Source organism: Nomascus leucogenys, chromosome 11 (assembly GCF_006542625.1).
Source record: "Nomascus leucogenys isolate Asia chromosome 11, Asia_NLE_v1, whole genome shotgun sequence".
NCBI classification, from domain to species: domain Eukaryota; kingdom Metazoa; phylum Chordata; class Mammalia; order Primates; family Hylobatidae; genus Nomascus; species Nomascus leucogenys.
In genome coordinates, this window is record NC_044391.1 from 98,235,657 (window position 1) to 98,261,366 (window position 25,710).

At 36.5% G+C, this 25,710-nt stretch overlaps 1 protein-coding gene across 7 annotated transcripts in view; it reads right to left on the reverse strand.

Annotated features, from left to right (window-relative positions):
- The window catches only part of TBL1XR1 (transducin beta like 1 X-linked receptor 1), a 178,420-nt gene that overhangs the window by 35,958 nt on the left and 116,752 nt on the right, over nt 1-25,710 (reverse strand). For 5 of the 7 annotated variants that reach the window (XM_003256479.4, XM_030822839.1, XM_003256480.4 and 2 more), the window contains one exon: nt 8,175-8,277. The exons of the other annotated variants lie outside the window; for them this stretch is intronic. In XM_003256479.4, the coding sequence (XP_003256527.1) occupies nt 8,175-8,232 (58 nt within the window). In that variant the 5' untranslated portion in view covers nt 8,233-8,277. The remainder of the gene's footprint in view (nt 1-8,174; nt 8,278-25,710) is intronic. 7 annotated transcript variants of the gene reach the window in all.

Consider the following 25,710-nt stretch of genomic DNA (forward strand, 5'->3'; position numbering starts at 1 on the left):
AAAATTATTATGTTCAAAATCAAGTTTCTTCTTCTCCTCCCTAAAACCACTTTTCCTTAGAAACTTCTGATCTCATTTCACTACACCTGAAAGTCATAGTCATCCTAACTCCCTGTTCTCTCTCGGTCCTTGGCATTTGACAATTTACCAAATCCTATCACTCTACCATCTGTAGATGTTCATCACCTTACCTTTTCTGCCAGATCTGTGTTTAGTCCCCATTACCCTTTGCTATATACATTTCTTTCCCCTCCTCCTCAATTCAGTACATATGTCAAGCTACAGCTAGACTACTACTTGTAAAACAAAAAACTGAACATATCACTTCTTGCTTGAGAATTTTCAATGATCCCCTTGGCCTTCATAATAAAGGCCAAACACCTAATTATGGCAGTTGTTTTTGTAATCTGGCTCTTCTGTCTCTCCAGTCTCATCTCAATACTACACACCCCGTCTCACTCCCATTACACAATAAATTCAAGTGGTGGCAAATTACATCTAACATCTTGAATATGCTGTGTTATATATCATGCCTCTGAGCCTTATGTCCTCCTTTGCTCTTTCTCCTATCTGAATGGAGGTGAAGTCCTCTTTCACTACACCAGGGCTAATCAGTCTCTCCTATGCTGATCCTAGAATTTCTGTATGTGTGGCACTTACCACACTGGTTATCACCTCTGTGGCTATGGTTGTTTGCCTATGTGTGACTAATAGACTGGGATCCTGACAAAAGGGTTTAAGTCTAGTAATCCTTTAATTCTGGGAAACTAGCACATTACCTGAGTCAACAAGTCCTCAATAAACATTTTTTAAATTAGAATGCAATTATACTATAATGTATTTTGGTGAATCAAAAAAAAAAATCTGTGACTCCAGAAAAAGCATATGACTTAAGTCTTCCTTGGAAAAATCTAAAACTTGAACTAGTTTTGTGCCAGAAGCTATTTCCATTTATCTGTAAATATATATGCAGAAAAAGGCTTTTTCCAGTGACAGCTTTTGATTTATATAATAGGAGGCAAAAGAGACCACCTAAATCTGTTAGATGTTAAAATCCAGCATGACCATCTAAAATAGCATCCCTTCTTTCCAAGGGTAAGAGCAAATCTGATAGTACCTCTGTAATCAAGTACTCTAAACATTGACTAGGGTATTGAGAGTTAGGAAGAAGAGAGACTCCAGAAAGAAATAAGACTGAAACACATGAAGTATACAGTCATTCAGTGACAGAGAAGAGCAACGGCAGCTGGCAGGGAGTGGGGTGGCACGCATGAGATCACAAAACAGCCATTTTCTATAGATTGCTTGTTTCAGGAAGTGCTTTCCGTAAGGATGTTAGGGACTGTGTTCTCAAAGGGGAGTTCGTCATATAGAGCCTGCCAACTCTACCTTGCAAATAGGCAACATAAGAATAAGAAAATGGACTCTGAACACCATGGTTATCGTACAGGATGACTAGATGAGACAAACTGGTAAAAAAGGCAAAGCTTAAATACGACCACAACATACTGCCCTAGTCTGAAACGAAAATTTGATTGATCCAAGGTCCTATATAAGCTTCAAGTCAGAAAAGCCCAGCAAATTATACTCATGTTCTCATCATCAAATGCTTTCTTGACTCCAACTCTGCCCTACAGATCCAGATTTTAGAAAAGGTAAATAGGAAGGGGAAAAAATGACACAGGGGATCTTTGCTATTGAAGAGCTAGATCTAGTACTTATATACTAGCCATAAAATTTCATGCCCTAATTTTGCCCTTAAAAATACATGTAACTATAAACATTTTATATAAATAATACTTTCTGAAATAATTTTAATAGGATCATAATATTCAGCCAGTAAATTATTCACGCCATAGCTGGACCTTCGAACTTTTCCAATGATCACTATTTTAAAAGAATCTTACCTCAACTATCTATATGTATAGGCTTTTGCCATGTACAATGTGTGTTGTTTTTTTCTCCTTAGGATGGATTCCCTCAAAAGCTGAAGGGGATATAAGCATTTTAAAGAAGGTTTTCATCATTGCCAAATTGCTTTCCAAAAAAAATTATTAATAATGCCAAAAGCAATTTACATGTTTCCTTATACTCTCACTATGCTGGCTAGTCCTAAAAAACATTGAACAAATTCTCTGTTTGGCAATTATTAAAGGACCATTGTCCTTTGATAAGTGTGTTAGCAGGAATGTGTAATACAAATTTCCTGTGTCAGCAAAAAATGGTAATTCAGCTTACAAAAAGAGGAGAAAAACTTATTTGGGAAAAAAAAGAATTGTAATTATCAGCATTTATGATAACTGCTTGTTGTTTATTGTTAATTAGTCATGGATACAACCATGTGTGTAAAATCAAGGCTATTCTATATTTCATTTGATTATAAAACAAAACTATATACCTACTTGCACTTCTGTAGCTGGTCATCTACTGATAAAAACTAAAAGGCAGACTGAAGGTGGACATACCAGATGCTGAGCTCTCTTCACTGCAGTTCTTCCTGACTAGAAGCACATTACTGATAACCACTTTAACCTGACTCCATCGAATACACTGGTAATGTCTGTTCATAAATGGCACCGGGCATAAGGTACATAGGAAGGAATGGCCCAGTTACCTTTATCTGAGTCAACAAAGAAACTGCACTGTAATATTCACTAGCCATTACAGGGCTAATGTGAAACTGCTACAATGAAACAGAAAAATGAATGAATGAGCTATATGTTACATGGTAGTACAGGTCAGAGCTTTAATGTTATACATAAAGGTTAGTTTGTGCCTACTGTGATCACGTTTTCTAAATTAAAAAATAATAGTATATGGTTCTGACTTGTGATCTTAAAAATATAACATTTGAAGTAATAATCACCATCTCAAAAAACAAATGATATGGTACAAGGCCAGTATTTCTAAGGAGACGGGAAATCCTGTTGAAAAAGTTAGGGGGAAAAAATGGAGGGAGGTAGGGTGCAAGAGAGATAAGGAGATCCTTCATAAACCAAATTCTTGAAGCCTACATGTATCATCCTTCTTATATATCATCCTGGTTAATACTGTCAACTTGACTGGATTGAAGGATACAAAGTATTGTTCCTGGATATAATTGTGAGAGTACGCCAAAGGAGATTAACATTTGAGTCAGTGGACTGGAAGAGGCAGACCCACCCTCAATCTGGGTGGGTACGGCCTAATCAGCTGCCAGCACAGCTAGGATAAAGCAGGAAGAACATAGAAGAACATAGAAAAGACTAGATTTGCTGAGTCTTCCAGCCTTCATCTTTCTCTCGTGCTGGATGCCTCCTGCCCTTGAACATCAGATTCCAAGTTCTTCAGCTTTTGGACTCTTGGACTTACACCAGTGGTTTACCAGGGGTTCGCGGGCCTTTGGCCACAGATGGAAGGCTGCACTGTTGGCTTCCCTCCCTTTGAGGTTTTGGGACTTGGACCGATCCACCAGTGGCTTCCTTGCCCCTCAACTTGCAAACAGCCTATTGTGGGCCTTTACCTTGTGATTGTGTGAGTCAATTCCCCCTAATAAGCTCCTTTTCATATATACATATATCCTATTAGTTATGTCCCTCAAGAGAACCCTAACACAGATTTTATATATTTCCTTCTTATATATCATCTTTCTTATAAATGGAGACAGTATGCAACATCGGTTATTTTTTAAATAAATTTTTAAAAAGTAATAATATTCAGAATCGCCATCTAGAAAGTTACTCATTTTAGTAACAAGGACATTTTGATTTTGCAATTCCAGTTAAGTCTTTCAATTATAAGATGCAACTGTTTCACAGCTTCCAACAGTCAAGTACAATATAAATGGAGAAGTTACAGAGCTCTTAGACTGTAATAGTTAAACCTAGTATCAAGAATTCTTTCCCTAAAGCAAATACACAACTGAAGATAAAATGACTTCTTATAGAAAACAGGTTTTCTTCTAAGAAAAACAGGTGTCAGAAAGTTCAAAAATAACTGCCAGAAACTATTTCTTCAGAAAAAAAATAAACCACAACTGCAAATAACTAAAGAAGTCAATGGTGATGCAAAAGGTGGGGGAGAGATTAAAAAGGTCCAAACCAGCTTAGTGCCTCTAAAATTAACACTGTATCAGGTTCTACTATATGCAACTTAGCATGTACCACTAAGTATTTACCTGCATATGGTTGCTAGATACGTTATTAGGGCAATGAAATTAATGCCCTTGGGCAAACACTAATTAAAGGAACAATACTTTTGAATCAAGTTAATCATTACTTACAGTATTATATATTAAATACGCTCAATTTTCAAATCATCTCAAAAGAGAAAAAAATCATTTTATTCCCTAGGAAATATTTGTTGAATAGAGAAGTCTACTTCATAAAAAGGCAGAATGGTGAGGACCAAAGAAATTTGCGTAGGGTGAACTTTCTAGTGATAAAATTGCAAAAAATAAAAAGTTACAATAGTTAATAAAAACCCTACAATAAATATATTTTTCTTTAATTAGTTTTGATGAGTCCGAGGGATGGCTTATTTAAAACAGAGATGTCCATCAAATATTTGAGGCTGAATATCACAAGGTAAATCCCTTCTCCACAGCAACGTATTTTATAGGTAAGAAAAATGAATCTCAGAATTTATGTAATTTTGGAGAAGGGAAACTTTCAACAGATATTATCTTCTAGTATTGACAACAGTAAAAAATACTTAAGACTAAAACCATTTAAGTGATTTTCCCCCTGCAGAGAGATACCACAGTCAACAATGAACAATATGCAGAGAACAAATGTTAAAAGTTCTTACATAAAAACAGTATTACTAAACCACATATTTATCAAAACATAAAAACTTTTATAATGTGTTTTTGGACAGTCTTTGATAATGAGACAGGCCAGGCGGAAATTTTATTTTTGCTTTTTGGAAGTCTTCACAAACCAGTCCTTTGAATGTCCCTGCACAAATCCTTCCTTTGCCACAATGTCCCTTTTCTGCTGTCTCTTAATCCAATTCAGTGCTCTACTGCAGGGAAAGCAGCAGTATAAGGATTCCAGTTTCTTCGGTATTACTTTAGATCTTTCAAGAAACATAGTTATAACCTAAGAGTAATTTATGTCGCATTTCTTAGATACTGAATGACTAATTCTCCGTAAGTATCATTTGTAGGTTGTAGTGATAAACATGATGAATCCCCAAAACAACTCAGACATTACTGTACTGGGTGATTCTGAATTAGGATCTATTGCAAAAGTAGCCATATTTAAGGATAGAATTGGAGATCAGAACCAAGAAAAAGCTTTGGAATAAGTGGCAAATGCCCAAATCTAAAGCTACTATGGCATTTGTTATGGGTAAGATTCTGAGTTCTGTCTGAACCCTGTCCTGAGTTCACAGGACTATAACATTCTCAAACTCTCTTCCATATCCTATTTCTGGATGCAATTTCAAATATACACTTTCAGTGACAGCCCCTCTTTAGGATATGTTCTCATAGCCCAAACCTCAGCAGATGTACATTCCATGTTTTCTACTTTATCTTGAATACTCAGCATAATTTTTCTGTCAAGATATTGTGCATATGCTAAATACTTGTCATTTTCTTGTCAAGTTCTAATTGTCCTGCAACTAATATAGACTAGTGGCTTTCAAACTTTATTAAGCCAAAAGAATCACTTGGGGCATTTGTAAAATGCAGATTCCCAGGCCCCACTCAGTGTGACTCTGATGCAGGTAGTCAGAGGCTCAAACTTCAAAATTCTTACATAAGCAGTTCTTAAATTTATGGCAAGTTGCAGTCCTGAGAAAACTGCCATAAGTTAAAATGTCATCAGTTGAGTCTGATTTTTCCCTATAAATCACAATGTAAATAAAAAGTTACAATTTTTACCAAGGGACTGGTTTTCACATTTTTAGAGATGTCATTTGGCATCACCACTACACTGCAAAGTCTAAAACTTTCTAAAGAATACACAGAGCACACCTAAAGAACATACTAAACAATTATGGAGAACTTGATATATCAGTCTACCATACAAATTTTTTTTAATTCTTGGTTTATTTTTATTTCAACATAAAACACCTTAAAACATGGAATTTTGAAGGGTGTTTTCTCTAAGAAGAAAAGCAAGTTTAAGAACACCTTTGGGCCGGGTGTAATGCCTGTAATCCCAGCACTTTGGGAAGCCAAGGCGGGCGGATCACCTGAGGTCAGGAGTTTGGGATCAGCCTGACCAACATGGAGAAACCCCATCTCTACTAAAAATACAAAACTAGCCGGGCGTGGTGGTGCATGCCTAGAATTCCAGCTACTCGGGAGGCCGAGGCAGGAGAATCGCTTGAACCTGCCGCCGAGATCACGCCACTGCACTCCAGCCTGAGCAACAAGAGCGAAACTCCATCTCAAAAAACAAACAAACAAACAAACGCACAACTTTTAATAATATTTAATCTACTCGTTCAGAAATTAACCGAGAATATTATTTTACTGCTCCTTTTTACTGTTTTCTTACAGTAACATCAAGTATCAATTTGTGGACTTTTGTTTAGAAAAAGAAAAATATTAGTGCTCTCATTAACACCACTGAACCACAAGGTACTGCTGAGCTATTCAACTGTTTCTAACTTCCAACAGCAGTAATTTTATATGGTTCAACCTAAATAGTTGTCTTTACCATACACCAACAAGCCTTTACAATATATTTCCCATCTACTGATCCTTCACAGTGGTTTTTGCTCCAGTGTCCAAAAGTCTCAAAGCTCTGGCTTAAAAGGTGATTAAATTTAAAAGTAGAAAGCAGAGTTTGCTTTAACCCAACATTTTTTTTTCATTTTGGTTGAAAGTGCTACACAACAACTTTCAAACACAAGTATTTGAAATTGTTAAACTTGTTTACAAGTTACATATGTAACAATCACTAGTCACTACTTTTTCACTTTATTAATCATTTTATCCTATTCAAAACATTCTTTAGATCTGCCTTCACTACCAGTCTACCAGTTTAAACAAAGAAAACAAAACAAGAGCTATTAACTTCAAAGCTTCATTATAAATTATTCTCTGTGGGCTTGAATACTAATCTCTCTTTCCCTCCCTGTCCTTCTGGACATCACTTTCACAGCTGTTACACCTCAGAGAGGGGCAGTGATGGTGTTTGGGAATAGAAAACCCCTACCCCTCAAAAATGCTCAGCACTGAAGAACAGCTGGGAACATCTCAGCAAGCAATAGGCTCTCAGACCAAAAGCCATGTTTGTATTCCTTGTATAGGAAAGGACAACTAACTATGCTATACAAGAAGAATGATTCAAGTCTCAAAACCATAAACTGAGGGCTCAATATTCTATAGGCTTAGACCTCTACTTTATCCTTCCATCCTCCCTCACACTTGACTACCAAAATTATCTTTTTTATGGGGCACCTCACCTTACTACTAAAACTGTAACTTTAAGGTATAATTTCTAAAATTCAATCTCTAGACCACGACATTTGAAATCACCAAATGCTTTCATTTTTTAGTAGCAATCGGCACTTCCATTGGCAATTAATCTTTCTCATCATCCTATACCTCCACCCATACCCAACCATGTGTCCCTCTTTTAAATTTTTGCCTAATCCATCCACATTTATCCTTGCAGTATTCCTTCTGTTTTATCTGTCAATAAAACTTGGTGATTGATTTAATATTAGTTGCAAATGGCTTTCAATGATTTCTATTTATAATTACTCCCATTACAATAATAACAATTCAGATCAAGGATACACTTAATTCAAATAATAATTTTGAAAGTATTCTAGGAAAATACTGTTAATTTAATTTCCAAAATACTAACTACAATTAGGACCAACAACATTTAACTGAGGATTCTGGATATACATTATCAAACTGATGGTGGCTAAAAGTTTTTATGTTCCTACTAAACATATGCAATAATCTCACCTCATAACAAATTATAAAAATGGTCTTTGAACAGCGAAAGCCAAACTGTTACAAATAATTGCCTTGTTTCCAACATATTTGAAAGAGTCAGAGAGTTAAACCATGCAGTAAAACATAGCTTTAAAATGGCAGTCCAGACATTAAGGAAACATACAAAGTTCAACGGTTTGGACTGATACAAATTTCAAATGCATAAAAGATTATTTTGAGAATATTAAAATAATTTGAGGCCTATTTACTTTATAAAAGTACTCACCTGACTCTTGCAAGTATCTATATACCAAGAAGTTGACCTCATCACTGCTTATACTCATCTTTATTCCCACTTAAACCATGAGGTCACAACACAGGATATAACCCTAAAAATAAAACAAAGTTAATTATTTTCTCAGTAAAATATTTTTAAACAAGATGTAAACAATGTTGTAAAAACCATTTGATTTTATTAAATGATGTAAAACGAAGGTTCTACATTGCCTAATAATAAAACCTGACAAAGTTGCTTCCAATAGTTAGGAAAATGATTATACAACCAAAACATGGCTGGTGCTATTTTTCTTCAAAGTAACATATTGGCAAAAATAAAACAAAACTTTTAAGAGGGCTTTAGCATAATATTTTAATGATTTTATCAAATAGCATAAAAAGTTGCTCATTTTTTCTCCTTAACTGTAAAAAGAAGTAAATTTTAAAAATAAAAAATGTTAGTTATTTGCAAGAAGGCTAATTTAGTTAAAAAAGAATATTAGTTACTTGGGAAAAGACCATTGGGTGGGGTAGAACCATGAGTTATCCACTCCAGTTTTATCTATGAAACTTGGCAGGATATGAAGTCTCTATTTTCTCAACATCTCATCTGTAATGTTCAATCTCAAAAAGCTCTAGGTATGTATGAGATAGGCTGGAATACAGTTCCCAAAACTCAAATGATGCTCTCTTACTGGACATACTTAAACCTTAACACGAAGTGGGGGAAAAAAGAAAACTGAGGCATGACTCAAATATATCTAATTATACTTATTTGTTCTCATGTCACAGAAATGATTTAAAGGAGAGGTCAGGAAACTTTTATATAAAGAGCCAAACAATAAATATTTCAGGCTTTATCAGCCATACAGCCTGTTACAATTACTCAACTCTGCTGTGTGATGCAAAAGCAGCAACACACAATATGTAAACAAACGAGTCTGGCTGTGTTCCAATAAACTCAATTTATGGACACTGAAATTTGAATTTCATAATATCATTGTATCATAAAGTATTATTCTTTTGATTTTTTTTTCCTAAGCACTTATAAAAATGTAAAGACCTTTCTTTGCTTGTGATCCCCCTAAAAGGAGAGCGAGCTAGATTTGGTCCACAGAGTGTAGTTTGCTGATTCCTCTTTAAAAATGATATATTCACATCTATTCAGCATAAAGAAATATCTAACGTGGAACTATGCTGGTTGTCCTGCGACATCATGGATTTCTTTATGATATAGTTAATAGATTTTTAAAAAAATCAAATTAACAAGTATTTGAGCAGGCTACCATGTGACAAACTGCTACTGCCCTACATTGAGGAGAAAGTGGTGACTAAGTACCACCCACCAAGCTTTTATCTCATAGGGAGAAAGACAAATGGCAGGCAATGACAATTTTCTAGTGGACACACACAGAAGAAGCCCTAACTAAAGTTAGCAGTCTAGGAACACATTTAGAAGAAGTGTCCTTGGTATTCAGACTAAAGGAGGGGCCTGAAAACAAGGGTGCCTGGGGAAGGGAGGAAGTTAACAGAAGAATCCCATGAGCTGCAGCAGGTGTGGAAGGGCTCAGTGAGGACAGAGACCAGTAAGGCTTGAAATGCAGGCAGAAACTATATTCAGGAGGACCTTCAAGGCAGCACTAAGAGAAAACAAATCCATTACACAGTTTCAGGAAGAGCAGGGAGAAGCACAGACTATAAACAGCTAGATTGGAGTAAGGGGAATTAGGGAGCCAAATTAGGAAGATATTGCAGTAATTCAGGAGAAGACTAAATCCTGGACTGTCACAAAGGAACACTGGGGTTCCAAAAATATTTCGGAGGTAGACTCAATGGTAACTGACTGGATGCATAGTTGAGGCATAGTTGAGGAAAAGGAAAGAATCAAAGGTTTCTCTCTGGACAACTGAACGGTTGGTACTGTCAATTACTGAGATGGAAAACCACAGAGGAAGAGTGACAATTATAGTATCTTCATCTAAAGAAAAGGTACCCTCTTCACCAAAAAAGTTAATTCAAAGAGTACAATTAACTTTATATAACTTGAAGGTTTATTACATGCTTAATGGAATAAGTCAAATACTCCTTTGAGGACACTGGCCCAGGGCACTGGTCTAGATGTACTACAGTACACTAGATGGTAAATGTTCTGGCAGGACACCTTGCTCAACTTTAGCCTAACCACCAGTAAGGTGCTGGGCACACATAGCAGGCACTCAGTCAATTCTGAAGGCATGCTGAACTGAATGACTTTAAAAACAAAACATCCAACCCCATCCATGATAAAATTATAAGAAATTAAATCATAATTTGATCAAGCATGAATATGTTTGTCACAGGGAACAATTAGCAACTATTTTATTGTTAGGATTTCCCAAAATGAGATGGGCTAGGTGGAATCCAACTGAGACAGACTGATAAAGAAACAGAGTAAGTATTCTTTTCCCCTAATATCATTCAGTCCAAAACTTGGATGAAAGTATCCAACCTGCAAAGGTTTTTCACAATGCTCATTCTGATTAGCAAAGGCCATGAATTTCCCAGCTGAAACTAGTAACAAGTGATGCTTCAGCACCAGCACCACCTAATGCATTCCAGGGCAAAGAAAAATACAAATCAAAATGATATTAATTATTGCTTATAAAAATTCCTGTAAGAAATATATATTGCTGATCTATTTTTAAGTCATAATAAAAAATACTGAGTAAGAGCAGGAAAGTTATCTGTCCAAACTGCTATAAACTGATTATTTAATTGATCATAGTGCTGTATCAGTTCCCGGCAATTAAAAGTAAGGTTTTTAAAGGAAAAAGACCTTGAATGGCTTAATTCTAAAACAACTTAAAAGCCTATGTGCCAAAGAGTGAAATTAGAGAAAATGTCACTACTTCATGAGTGGACTTAATAAGCCTTTGCAGAACTTGTCCATTATGGTTTATTTATATAGCCAAATGAATGCTCTAGGATGTGATGTGGTCTTCACCTGCCTGCACGAGTACTAGATACTAGGAATCAGATCTCAAAGAGTACACAAGAAGACTTACCACTATAGTTCCTCCATTATGGTATCTTTTAGAACAACTGTCTTTAAACTAGGTCACAAAACAGCACTGAGACACTCACCCAGTCTTTACACTTTACCACCCAGGTATCAGGCCTGATGAAGAGTATACCATGCATAAATGAAGTCCTGCCCTCAAAGAGCTTATGGCTTATTAAATAAACAGGATATTCAAAATAGACACTTCCTAAATTCACAAAGGATTTATTTGTATATTCTACCTGATCATATTTACTTGTTCTTAAATACTAACTGAGATCCTCCCAAAAATTAGATCTTTGTAACTTTCCTCCTCTCAGAAATCACTTGTATACTCATAAAAGCTTTTATTTAAAATTCCAATCACTTACGGGCAATCAACTACTTAATTCAAACCACAGCTATATTAAAGTAGCCAAAAGCAAATCCAAAATTAGTCTTAATATTTAGCCAATTGGTGGCTATATTCAAAAGTTCACTTAATATTGTAAATGTTCACCATGAAATATCATTTTACTGCATAACTCTGAAGACAATAATTCAGCAAATATTACAAAAACACAGGACTAGTGAGGCAATCCAGCTACGACTCATTCAGTGAACTGAATATGTACAGCATTTTCAGCATCACAAAACTGAGTTCAGCATATGCTCGCTGGACAACTACTGCTCCAAATATTTAATCCTCTCCTAGTTCTTCTACACATCCAGTACTACTTTAAACGTCACCCTCAATCAAGACAGACAGCATATGCTTTTCTGATTCCATTCTTGAAGCCAGGGCCCAACTGTGATCCTCGATTACATAATTTTAAATTTAGATGACTGAAAAAAACAGTGAAAGAGTTATGGACACAAAGAAAGCAATAAGATTATCTTCTTAAATCTCCTGGCTACAGCACGTTTTTAAGAGATCTAGACACCCTTTGCATGATCCAAAGTCAAATGTGTAATCGAAATTACTTTATCTTACAAACATAAGTTAGTCCAAAACTAAAGTATAATTATAACTTGGACGTGACAAACTTAATTTAAGTTTTACTTTTCCTTCTCTTTTTCATTGGAATCCAGAGCTCGGATGTAAATTAAAAATAACATCTTGGATGGCCTATATGATTTTAGACAAATGATGCGAATTTTCTGGGTCTCTGTGTCATCTATAAAATGAGAAAATTGAATCAGACAGTCTCCTCTACTTCTACACTTCAAAGACTTGAGTCAGTATAAGTTACAGAGTTGTAACAGGAACCTTGCAAGCTACCTGAGAGTATGAGGTCATAAAGCAGTTTTTAAGAAGGCATTTTTATAGGCCTAAAAAATGTATTAGAAGACCAAAATCAGGGTCAGATCTCAGACAGACATCTCCAGGAATTAGGAACAGGGAAAACAATAAGCTCATCTCATTAAGAAATATTTCAGTACCTATTGCACATGATGTTTATTAGGACTTATCAACCTTTATAAACACCAACATATAAAGACATAAAAAAAAAAACAGTACACCAGCTGGGCATGGTGGCTCACACCTATAATCCCAGCACTTTGGGAGGCCAAGGCGGGCAGATCGCCTGAGGTCAGGAGTTTGAGACCAGCCTGATCAACATGGTGAAACCCTATCTCTACAAAAAAAATACAAAAAAATTACCCAGGCATGGCGGCGCAGGCCTGTAATCTCAGCTACTCAGGAGGCTGAGGAATGAGAATAGCTTGAACCCGGGAGGTGGAGGTTGCAGTGAGCCAAGATCGCACCACTGCAGTCCAGCCTGGGCGACAGAGGAAAACTCTGACAAAAAAAAAAAAAAAAAGGAAAGAAAGGGAAAGGGAAAGGGGAAGGGGAAGGGGAAGGGGAAGGAAAGGAAAGGAAAAAGGAAAAAGAAAAAAGAAAAGAGAAAGACAGAGAAAAACAACACACCAAATCAATTATTCATTAGTTAACTGAGCCTTCTAGTATCAAATTGGTTTCAACTGTCATCTAAGCCAGGGATCTGCAAACTACAGCCTGTATGTCAAATCCAATCTGTCACCTATTTTTGTACAGCCCACAGGTAAGAATGGTTTTCACAAAATGCTTTTTTAAAAAACAGAATATTTGTTGTTTATTTGATGATAGGGAACACTGACTCATAATCTCAATTAAGCAATTTTTAAAAGTCTCAGCAAAGCTCTTGAGGCTTGAAAGCAGTAAACTAGCATCCATTATACGATGAGTCAACTTTGATTTAAGTCCAAGTGTCATTAGCTACAAATTTATTTCTTTTTATACCCAAAAGACCTCTGATGAGGTGCTTCATTGCTGACAGACGTTGACTTCAACTCCCTAAATGTATAAAAGTGATTATTTACACAGATTATAACTAAGATCCTTCTAAAACATAAAAATACATATCCTAGGAAATAATAAGTATGTATGGAAAAACTGAATAAATTACAGTCAAGGTGTATCAACAGGGGAACAAAGAAGGACAAGAAATGAAAACACTAAGAGATAAGAAGATAGGTCATACTTCTGGTACATATTTTCAACAACTAAGCAGTAATCAGTCACAGAACTTAAGGTAAGGCAATGTCAGTCTGGCAAAGAATTAGAAAGTCAGGTATGAAAAATAAAAATTGGCCAGGTGTGGTGGCTCACACCTGTAATCCTAGCACTTTGGGAGGCCAAGGCGGGCGGATCACCTGAGGTCAGGAGTTCAAGACCAGCCTGGCCAACATGACAAAACCCCATCTCTACTAAAATACAAAAATTAGCCGGCATGAGGCAGGTGCCTGTAATCCCAGTTACTCAGGACGCTGAGATGGGAGAATCGCTTGAACCCAGGAGACGGTAGCTGCAGTGAGCTGAGATCACGCCACTGCACTCCAGCCTGGGCAGCTAAGTGAGACTCTGTCTCAAAAAAAATAAAAATGAAAATAAACTAATAAAATCAAGACCTGTCAAAATCTGTCTCACTAGCATAAAATACTAAGTTTGTCTGAATAGGAATCTGTATTACAATAGAAAGCTAATGAGACTTTCTCAACTAAAACTAACTACTTATTCTAGCTTTGGAACAGACATGTTCTGAGAATCTTTTTTTTTTTTTGGAGACAAGAGTTTCACTCTGTCGCCCAGGCTAGAGTGTGGTGGCACGATCTTGGCTCACTGCAAGCTCCGCCTCCCGGGTTCACACCATTCTCCCGCCTTAGCCTCCTGAGCAGCTGGGACTATAGGTGCCCGCCACCATGCCCGGCTAATTTTTTGTACTTTCAGTAGAGACGGGGTTTCATCCGAGAATCTTAAAAGAGTGGAACACATGCTAAAAGCTTTACAAGGACAGTTAATCACCTGAATAGATGGGAACTCTGCTTAAAACTCAAATATTATAGGAAGAACAAAGAGAAAAGGAGGCCGGGGTAATAAATACTACCCAAAGTAATGTTTATGAAACACTGTATTAGAAAGAAGATGTGGTTATTCCTTGGTTCCTCATGAGGGAAAAAAATCCTAAGTAACTCAGACTAGTAAGTAAATCAAAACTTGTGTCCATGGATTGGTTATACTCAGTCAATTCTCTGGAAGGGCAAGAGTAAAAATGTCCAAAAGATTGTTCAAGAAGCAGAAATATGTGATTGATACAGCCCAAGCATCGAAGTATAGTTTTAAAAAAAACTGTAAAGAGATCAACATCCATCCCCCACAGGGCAATAAACGCTTGCTCAAATCGAGTTTGGTACACAGCTAATAGATTGACACATACATAAGTGCACTCACACACAACCCAGCTACTAGTAAACCTAGAAGAAAAAGGGAAAAGAAAATGGAGTAAAGATAACTAACATAAATTGGAGAAGGCTTCCAACTTTTACTGAAAACTAGGAGAAATCCACCATGAAAGTCTCATAGGTCAATTTCACAGGGTGAGAGAAAACAGTTGGCAGTAGTCATATAAAATGTACTATTTAAAAAACAAGCAAACAAAGCCCACAGGGCACATGGGCTGGGGAGAAGAGAAGTACATCACTCCATAACCACACTGAGGCCCTACTGTGTACATTCCTTATATGTGCCCTACCCAGTCAAGTTACAGACTCTAACTGCAAAGTTAACTCTTAATATTTCTTAATAGAATAGTACCTTCTTAGAAGATTCTTTCTTAAAAGACACATAGCAATGTACTTCACTGTTAGGGCTGTTCAAGGTGTTCGAAACTTAAAATCAGATACGGTATTTTGTTATACTAATGACAAAATGTGATCAACTTTTTATTTGGCATAGTAATTGGGATCCGTAGACCCCTGGAGTTCCCGAGACTTTTTAAGGGAACTGTGAGGTCAAAATTACTTTTATGGTATTACCAAGATATTACTTGCATTTTTCACCCCACTGGCATTTGCACCAATGTTACAAAGCAATAGTCGGTAAAACTGCTCACATCTTAGTATTACGAATCAAGACCTGATGGTATTACTAGTAGTCATTGTATTTTTTCACCACTACGCACTCAAAAAAAAAAAAAAAAAATCCCTGAAGAATATCCTTGAATGAAGCAGAAAAGGTGGTATTATGAGAATCTTAAATGTTCAAATACACATATTTTTAATATGCTATGTGCATAACAAAGTGCTAAGTAACACAGAGTTACTTCGTTGCATACTAAAATGATGGTTGTCTCAAAAAACAGCACTGCAATGGTTTGAATTGCAAGTTACACTAGCCACTTTTTTCATGGAACAGCGTTTATATTTCAAAGAAGAAATGACAATATAGTTATTCAGACTGGGGATTTGGCAGACATTTTCTTGCAAATGAATGAAATGGCCAGGCGCCGTGGCTCACTTGAGGTCAGGAGTTCGAGACCAGCCTGGCCAACATGGTGAAACCCTGTCTCTATTAAAAATACAAAAATTAGCCAGGTGTGGTAGCATGCACCTGTAATCTCAGCTACTTGGGAGGCTGGGGCAGGAGCCAAGATAGGACCACTGCACTCCAACCTGGTTGACAAGGAGAGTTTGATTTCAAAAAAAGGAAAAGTAAAGAAAAAAATACATTAGTAAGTAATACAAAATTTCCATTTTAATATCTGATATTTAATATTGATAACTGTAACCCACATAAACAAAAGCTCTTTGAGATCATCAATAAATTAAGATTGTAACAAGGCCCTAAGACCAAAATGTTTGACACCTATTGATTCCCTCATGGCAATACTGGTGACAAATATTTTTGTCAAAGAGTTTCTCTGGAAAAACTGGAAAACAGGCTCCTTAGCCCACAGTATTGGTCATATTTTAACACAACCTGAATCTTTAGTTTGGTTTCTGTTGTGTTCATGTTGGAATACATATTGATAAGTTTATACTTAATAAACAAAAAAGGTACTTAAAAGCCATAAATATCAGAGTACCAAAGTTCTAGTTTTGATATAACACATGGCATCTACTAACTCTAAAACGTATTAGAGGAATGAAAATTATAAATTTTCTGAGACTACACTTCTATAAATGGACTTCTATTTGGAAAGATTCATTTTACTTAAATTTAGTTTTTCTATCATGCATGTAACAAATGTTTTACTGCGTACTACACTACACACCTGCCATTGTTCTAGGCCCTTAACACTGTAACAATATAGCAATCCATTAATATAAAAGAACAATACAGTGAAGAGTGGGCTTCATAGCCAAAATTACCCCATTTGCTACCAAACTTTACTAGGAGAAGGTGTAGGAGAGTATGGAAGCTGCAGTAAAGGCACACTGCTACCGCAACACACTGTCTTTCCTTCTGGTGGGATTCAGCATGTTTTTGTTTGTTTTGCCCAGACTCATCACTTGTATTGTAGAAGGTGTCAAAGGGTTACAATCCCTTTCCTTCAAACCAAAACTTGAAACTAGTCTCTCTCTTGCAGCATTTATTTCCCAAGAAAACCTATTCAAGACTCCAAACATGGGGTAGCGTTCCTTACCACATACACAGCAACAAAGAATGCAGGTCTTTGGTACTAGAGAATTGATTCATTACATACTCAACCTGTTTGCTACATAAGGAATAAAGGGAGTGGGGCTAGCTGGGCAAAAAAATTTGAAATTCTTTATAGCCAGATTTCCAAGTTATACTTGGTACAGTTTCCATACCCGTCCCTGTCTACCTTGAGGACACATAAGAAAGAACAGAGGAGATGTAGGGAGTGAAAGAGCTAGAGAATAGAGAGGCACATTTGTTTAATAACGCCAAGAAAATAGTCCACACTCACACTGCTATTCCTGACCACATCAATAATTGCCGTGGATATATTAGAAGATATTCAAGCGTAAGATGATAGGGTTTTCCTTCTTTCCAAAATCCCTGCATATGAGCCATGGTCAACCTCTTTCCCAACAAGAGGCCTAAGCCTAGGGAAAAATGTGAATAAGCACAGCTCTCCCTATGCTTCTATCAACCCTTTCCCTAGATCAACCTTTTTCTTACCAACCACCTCAAAATCTGGCACTATTTCACTAATTAAACTCTCTGCCTTGACAACTTACTCATCCCCACATTCTCCTGAGCCCGAAATCTGATCCCCCACATTCTAACATCAACGGAGCCCACTGCCCTTTTCAAACAGACTTATACTCCAAGTTTTCTATGCTACCTCCCCAACCCTCACCGCCACCAAGGATTTCATTCCTTAAAGCCAGGTAGGTGACAGGCTGAACAACCTAATATAACAAAATGTTAATGAATAATAGCTTAATGTTTTGCTTTCCAAGGAACTTACTTATATCACAATAAAGACATAAATACATTTTAACTCAATCTTTCTCAAACTTGAGTAATATTAAGTACCTTAATATTTTTAAAACATGTGAAGGTAAACACTGTGCACAACACAGTTTAGGAATTTGTGGTTTATCCAACTAAAGACATTCTGATAATCTGTACAAAATGTAATGATGTAAGACAACAGCCCCAAAGACCACAAAGTACTCTCAAAACCCACATGTCCTTCCTGCATCAGTTTCCCAGAGCTACTGTGATAGCTACAACAAACTGGGCCACTTAAAATTACAACAGAAACTAATTGTCTCACAGTTCTATGGCTAGAAGCCCAAAGTGAACTGACTTGGCAGTGCCACGATCCCTCCAACGTCTCTAAAAGAGAGTCATTCTATACATCTTCCAGCTTCTGTAGCACCCAGCATTCCTTGGCTTGTAGCAGCAAAATTAGTCTCTCCCTCCATCTTCACATGGCCACCTTGCTTTGTGTCTGAGTCTTTACATGGCATTCTCCTCTTTGTGTGTTGTCTGTGTCCAAATTTCCCTCTTTTTATAAAAACACCAGTCATACTGGAATAGGGCCCATGCTAATAACGTCATCTTAACTTGATTTACGAAGATCTTATTTCCATTCCAAATAAGTCACATTCACAGGTACTGGGAGTTGGCACCTCAACATATCTTTGTGGGGACACAATTCATAATATCTTCTAGCTTTCAAAACTTCCCTACTAATCAGTATTGTGTGGTTCAATACAGATTTCCAGCTTAGAAAGAACTAACTCAAGTATATTTCACTTTTTCAGGCTGAAAAAGGTAACAGATTTGAAGGTATGTTTCCCAGTCTAAATAGACAGACCCCTCCTCCTGCATCTACTTAACAGCTAGACTACTCATTACACAATAAAGGTTAAAAAATAAGCTAGCCTCAAGCTAATTTCTTCCTGCCTTGGCTGCCAAACTTCTATTTAAAGATGCTTTCTAGCAAAGTTCTAAATTAGCGTGACAATAAAGTACCATAAACTAAGAGGCTTAGAACAGAAATTTATTGTCTTATAGAAGTCCAAAACCAAGGTGTTCGCAGCGCCGCATTCCCTCTGAAGGTGTACTAAGGAGATGTCTGTTCCAGGCCTCTCTCCTAGCTTCCTTGGTGTCTTAGTCCATTGGGGCTACTGGAAAAAAAAACAAAAACAAAAACACAAAACAAAACAAAACAAAAAAACACCTTAGACGGAAGTTTTTTCTCACAGTTCTGGAGGCTGTGAAGCCCAAGATCAAGGTGCCAGCAGATATAGTGCCTAGTGAAGGCTCTCTGCTTCATAGATGGTGCCTTCTGGCCGTGTCCTCCTCATACTGTGTAAGGAGCCTGGGGGTTCCCTTCAACTTCTTTTATAAGGTCACAATTCTATTCACTGAGGGTAAAGCCCTTATGTCTTAATCACTTCTAAAAAAGCCACCTCTTAATACCACTGCAACGGAGATCAGGTTTCAACATAAATTTTGGAGGGACACATTCGGACTACAGAGCTCGGCTTGTAGATGCATCACTCTAGTCACTTCGCCATGTTCTCCCTGTGTCTTCACACTGTTCTCCCTCTATATGTGCCCAAGTTTTCTCTTTTTGATAAGGACTCCAATCATAAGGTATTACGATCTACCTAAATGATCCCATTTTAACTTAAGTATCTCTATAAGGACCCTATTTCGAAGTAAGATTACATTCTGAGGTACTGGAGGTTAGGACTCCAACTCATGAATTTAGGAGGATACAATTCAATCTATAACAGTCACACTAAGCTGAGAAAGCCTGGGATGACAAATACAGATTCCATCATTTGCCCCTTCCTTGCTGTAGAAGACAGGTATAGACAAGGGTAACAAAAGCCTTTTCTTCTTACCTTCAGTCATCTGTCTACCTTGGTTATCAGAGAACCCCCTTAGAACAAAAAACAAAACTAACCCTAATAATAGTAACTATGATGGCATCAACACATGGAAAGAATCAACTTAAGTGGCTGTAGAGGTTGAATGTATTACTGGTTCAGAATTTAAGCATTCTTTTTTCCTGCAATAGAGTTATTCATCCCCATCCCAACAACTTGGACCTTGGCTATGTAACATAATTTGGCCAGTGGAATTCCAGATGATGTGATACACACTATATCCAATCACAAGATTTAAGAGACATTACAAGTGTCTGCCAGCTCTCTTGCTCAACGAGCATGTCTATATGGGGCCTACTTCAACAGCTTGGCTCTCCAAATGAGCAGACAACTGGAAGTGAGCCACAGTCAACCCACCTTATCTACATACAAAATGAATGAGAAAGAATCTTTTAATACTGTAAACCAGTAAAACTGTCTACTAACAAAGAAAACTAACACACCTTCCAACAGTACTTTCGCTGCATGCATCTCTAGGGAATATAATCTAAGGACAAAAAAGAACCACAAACAAATTTTAAACTGCTTTCAGTAGTCTTATAATAACAGTTTTATTAGTATTATTAACTTGAAACTTTTTATAAATATAGAGCAGGTAAGAAACTATGTTAAATCCATCATAAAACAAGATTTTCAGAAGGGAAAAATACTTAACTTTTACTTTATATCTCACCTGAAAATGAGGGACTTTTGGTGAGATGGAGTCCTTGAGGAAAGGGAAAGAAACTTATATTCACATAATACGAATGAAGCTTTAAAAATCTATACGTAACTATCACCTGTATTATTACAACAGCCTAAGAGTCTCCTAAGTTCTCCATTCTATGGTTCCAAAACACCTATCTAGCCATACATTACCACCTTTAAATGCACTTTACTCTTCAAGTGAGTATATTGGTATCATTCTAGCAAGTCCCACAAATTTCCACTTTTCTGCTTTTAGTTCTGTTTCAACTGCACTTGTTGAAATTCATCTACTCTTCTTCAAATATTATCTCTTTATGATACCTATTCAAATACCAACATTAAAGATGTCTGGCTACTTTCCTCCTGTACCCCTAAGTGCAGTTTTATTACTCTTCTCAAAACTGGACAACAGTAAAAAAATTATTAGACCAGAAGTCAGAACGTTGACATTTTCTTCTTAATGCTACTGGCTTTTGACATTAAGACATTACATCAAGTCATTTTAACATTTTAACTTCCCAGAGCCCCTGTTTCTTCAACTGTGAAAGAGAATAAAACCTAATCTATACACCTCACAGGTGGGAATCCATGGAAATGCCATTTATAAGCTACTGAGTGTTAACATTATTATGATGCCACCTTTTAATATGCATATTTTTTCAACCACTACCAAATTATAAGCATCTAAAAAGCAGTCTGTCATGCTCTGGTTTCTCTTCAGAATGAATAAATCTTTTGCCTTTTTTAAACAAAACAAAACAAATCAGCAGCCTGTATCTTATAAGGCACCTAAAACATTATTCAAATATATTTTTAAACTTTCATAAATAATGAAACATAGCTCTCATGCTCCAGCATATAAAATATAATTCGGCTAGGTGCATGGTTCACACTTGTCATTCCAGCACTTTGGGGGGCCGAGGCAGGAGGATCACTTGAGCCCTGAGCAACATAGGGAGACCCAGTATCTACAAAAAAAATTGGTTTTAATTAGCCAGGTATGGTGCCATGCACCTGTACTCCCAGCTACTTGGGAGGCTGAGGTGGGAGGATCACTTGGGCCCAGAAGTTTGAGGCTGCAGTGAGCTATGATTATACCACCACTGCACTGCAGCTGGGGCGAAAGAGTGAGACCCCCATCTCAAAAAAAAATAAAGTATAATTCAAGCAGTATTTACACACAATTATGCCTTGATTAAAATAAAACAATATCGGCTGGGCGCAGTGGCTCACGCCTGTAACCCCAGCACTTTGGGGGGCCAAGGTGGGTGGATCACGAGGTCAGGAGATCGAGACCATCCTGGCTAACACGGTGAAACCCCATCTCCACTAAAAAAAAAAATACAAAAAATTAGCCAGGCGTGGTGGCGGGCGCCTGTAGTCCCAGCTACTCAGGAGGCTGAGGCAGGAGAATGGTGTGAACCCGGGAGGCAGAGCTTGCAGTAAGCCGAGATCGCGCCACTGCACTCCAGCCTGGGCGACAGAGCGAGACTCCATCTCAAAAAAATAAATAAATAAATTTGTATCTAGTATTATAGCTGCTTAGATCTCATCCACACTCTTGGACTTACTTATTTGTAATTTTTTTAATCTAAATGTAAAACTCCACAAATAATTCCTGTTACAAATTTTAATCGACTGTTGCTACAGTGCCTGATAAAGTGGCAGTCATCATTGGTAAGAAATCCTCTGAAAAAACTCTTATAATCAAACGTCAAGAAGAGGTAGTAGCAAAATAAAAAAGTGTCACAAGTAATTGGGTCTATATAATCGATTAAAATAAATATGGGTAGAAAAGGAAAATAAGAGTTAGACAAGAATGAGGACTAGTAACTAATGAGGGTAGCAAGTCACTTTATGTGTTCATTTAAAAAAAAAAAAGCTCACCCTGTATGTGATGTTGCTGAGTTCCATAAAGACAAATATCAGGCAGCATGATGTAATAGAGTCCTGGACTGTTCTGTTCTAGTCCAAGGCCTCAGTTTCCTCATCTGTAAAATGAGGGCACTGAATTAGATAATCTGAAAGGGCTCCTCTGGCTTTAACACTGAGTGATCCTAAAGATGAATTTAGGAAGAATCAATGAAATGTAAGATTTTTGTTAACAGTAAGGTTTAACTGTTAACACTGGAAACAGCAGTAGGGAACAAGGTTGAAAATAATTTTCATAAGGACATAATTATGTCCTCAATAAAAAGGACATACACAAAATTTTAAATTGCAAAAAGTGATTGCTTTCTAACTTTTAACTGCTGGAAAGGTTTTTAGAATATATCAGCCTTAGTACCATTATCAGGCTTTATCATTATCATCTGTGCTGAATTAGTAATGAGCAACCCAAATTATGGCCCGAAAGGACCTATTCACCTTTGGCCAGACTGCCCAAGTAAATCTAGAAAATAGTACACCTTTGGGCTAGTACTTACTTTAAGTGATAAAGTGCCCACAACTGTCCCTGATTAAATAACTGAATAAAGAATAAAATGACAAGAAAAATGATTAGAGTAAATTAAACTATTTAAATTTAACATGCAATAAAACAACAAGTATGCTTGTGATATCCTTCTGTGTTAATGAGCATATTTTCCCTACTCATAATACTTTTTTCTGGTTCTCTCAAAACAGAAATCTGGCTTCTCCTTCTGACAATAAAGCTAACTGAAAGAAAAAAAAAATTTTTTTCTCCAGTGACACACAGAAACATTTTTTTAAAAGGAGTGTCTCCATGTTTAAGTTTTCTATACTGAAAGAATCAAACATCTATCAGTAACAATAGGTCCTGGTACCTCAAAAACTGTGGTTTTCTAACTAAATTTCCTAAATATAATTAACTGCCTGGTTCTAGCAAATCCTCCAGGGTCTGACAAACTTAACAACTAGCTTTAAGTTCAAAGATCAGCTCATGTTCTACTTTATATTTATTCCTTTATACTTCATTGCTTATGTTGATGCTAAGGTTCTTACCTGGCAGACTTAACACTTCAAGGATATGAGAACCAATAAACATATCTCTACAATCAAGAAAATCTTAGAAATCTCCTTTTAAAGGATGTAAAGATATGAAACATTCAATGGAAAAAGCTTGTTTTTAAAGTTTTTCTTAAATGCAAATTACCTAAAGTGATTATAAATTAACTTGACATACATGCAAGTCCACTACTTAGTCATTTGAACATTTCACCTTGGCAATATATAGTATCTCCTAACACGACATTCAGAATCATTAATAAGATTTCTCTCCTGTTCTTGGCTAGTCTTAAGATGGATGTAATATCAATGTGTCTCTGAGACAGAAATCTTTGAAGCAAAACTTTCATTTAAATTTATTTTTCATTTTAATTCTGGTATTATGATGGCAAATAGCAGAAATCGCATGGATATACAGATAACTCTTTAAGGTTCTATTTTGATCATGAGCTGTTTTCAGCAATTTTATCCATCTACCTTACCTTGTCCATCATTTTTTTTCAGAGACTTAAACATTCAGATATTTAATAACAGGTGGGTTGTGGTGGCTCACACCTTTAATACCAGCACTCTGGGAGGCTGAGAGATAAGAATCATTTGAGCCCAGGAGTTCTACACCAGCCTGGGCAACATAACAAGACCTAATCTCTATAAAGAGTTTTAAAAATTAGTGCATGCCTGTAGTCCTAACTACTCAGGAGGGTGGGGTGGGAGGATCGCTTGAAACCAGGAGGTTGAGGCTGCAGTATGCCATGACTGCGCTGCACTCCAGCCTGACTAGATAGAGCAAGACCCTGACTTCAAAAAAAAAAAAAGATATTTAATAATGAAAATACAACAACTAATTATAAGATACAATTAATAGTACTGTCTTTAGTCAGTATAATTACAGAACTGTATATATAATATAGTATAGATATTATAATATATATAATACATAGAGTATTGTCTTTAGTCAGTATTATATAGATGTAAATCAGCGCCTACAAAAATTTAAGTCTAACTGAACTATTGTTTCTGTTTGGGTAAAATATTCTCCTCTAGGAAGACACTGGTACTAAAATTAGAAGTTAAGGAAAATTTGATGTTTAAGTAACTAGCTGGTACACAGTATGAAACCCCCTTGATTGTTCACCACTAAATTTCTATCTGCAAGGCATGAACACCCATTTGTAATTCTACCATCTCCAAAGTCAGCATACAACACAATTTTCTCAAAGACCAAAATGCCTCATTTAGGTTATCAGTAATATACAATTCTTGCAACAAAATGGCTAGAGCTAAGCACAACATAGCACTTTTACTTTGAGAAAGTTATAATATATACAAATGGTGATTTAAACAAAAAAATTATTACAATATATTTGGAGTGATAAAAAGACAAAAGACCAAAAAAGAAGTCCAAATTTTTGGTTGCTAGAAAAATATCAAACCCTTATAACATCAAGTAATTTCACGTTATGTTCTAAAATGAATTTAAAATTGAAGTGCTTAAAAAAAAAATACGAGAGAAAATGAAATAAATTTAAAAATCTTGTATCTTGTAATTACAAATTATATTTTAATATTAATATTTTACTTTTCTCTCATCCCCACGTACAATTTAATCTGATATATATATTTAAAAATTGAGGCTATCAGAATAACTTTCCTAACAGCAAATTAACAGAGGCTAGAAAATGAACTGGTATTTATAACAGTTATACATAACACTAGATGTTACAGCATGGAATTTTAATACAACTATACTTGTCTCTCAAAACTTTATGAAAGAACCATAAAATCCTGTCACAGTGCTTTTTAATCCAACAACTCACTGACAGACCACTACTAAATTTCTAAGATAGAGATTATATATATACATATGAGACGGAGTCTCGCTGTGTCGCCCAGGCTGAAGGGCAGTGGCACCATCTGGGCTAACTGCAAGCTCCACCTTCCAGGTTCATGCCATTCTCCGGGCTCAGCCTCCCGAGTAGCTGGGACTATAGGCGACTGCCACCATGTCTGGCTAATTTTTTTTTGTATTTTTTAGTAGAGACGGGGTTTCAACGTGTTAGCCAGGATGGTCTCGATCTCCTGAGCTTGTGATCCATCCGTCTTGGCCTCCAAAGAGATTATATTTTAAAATAAATTCTAATCAATCCAATCTCACTAATAATTCCACCAT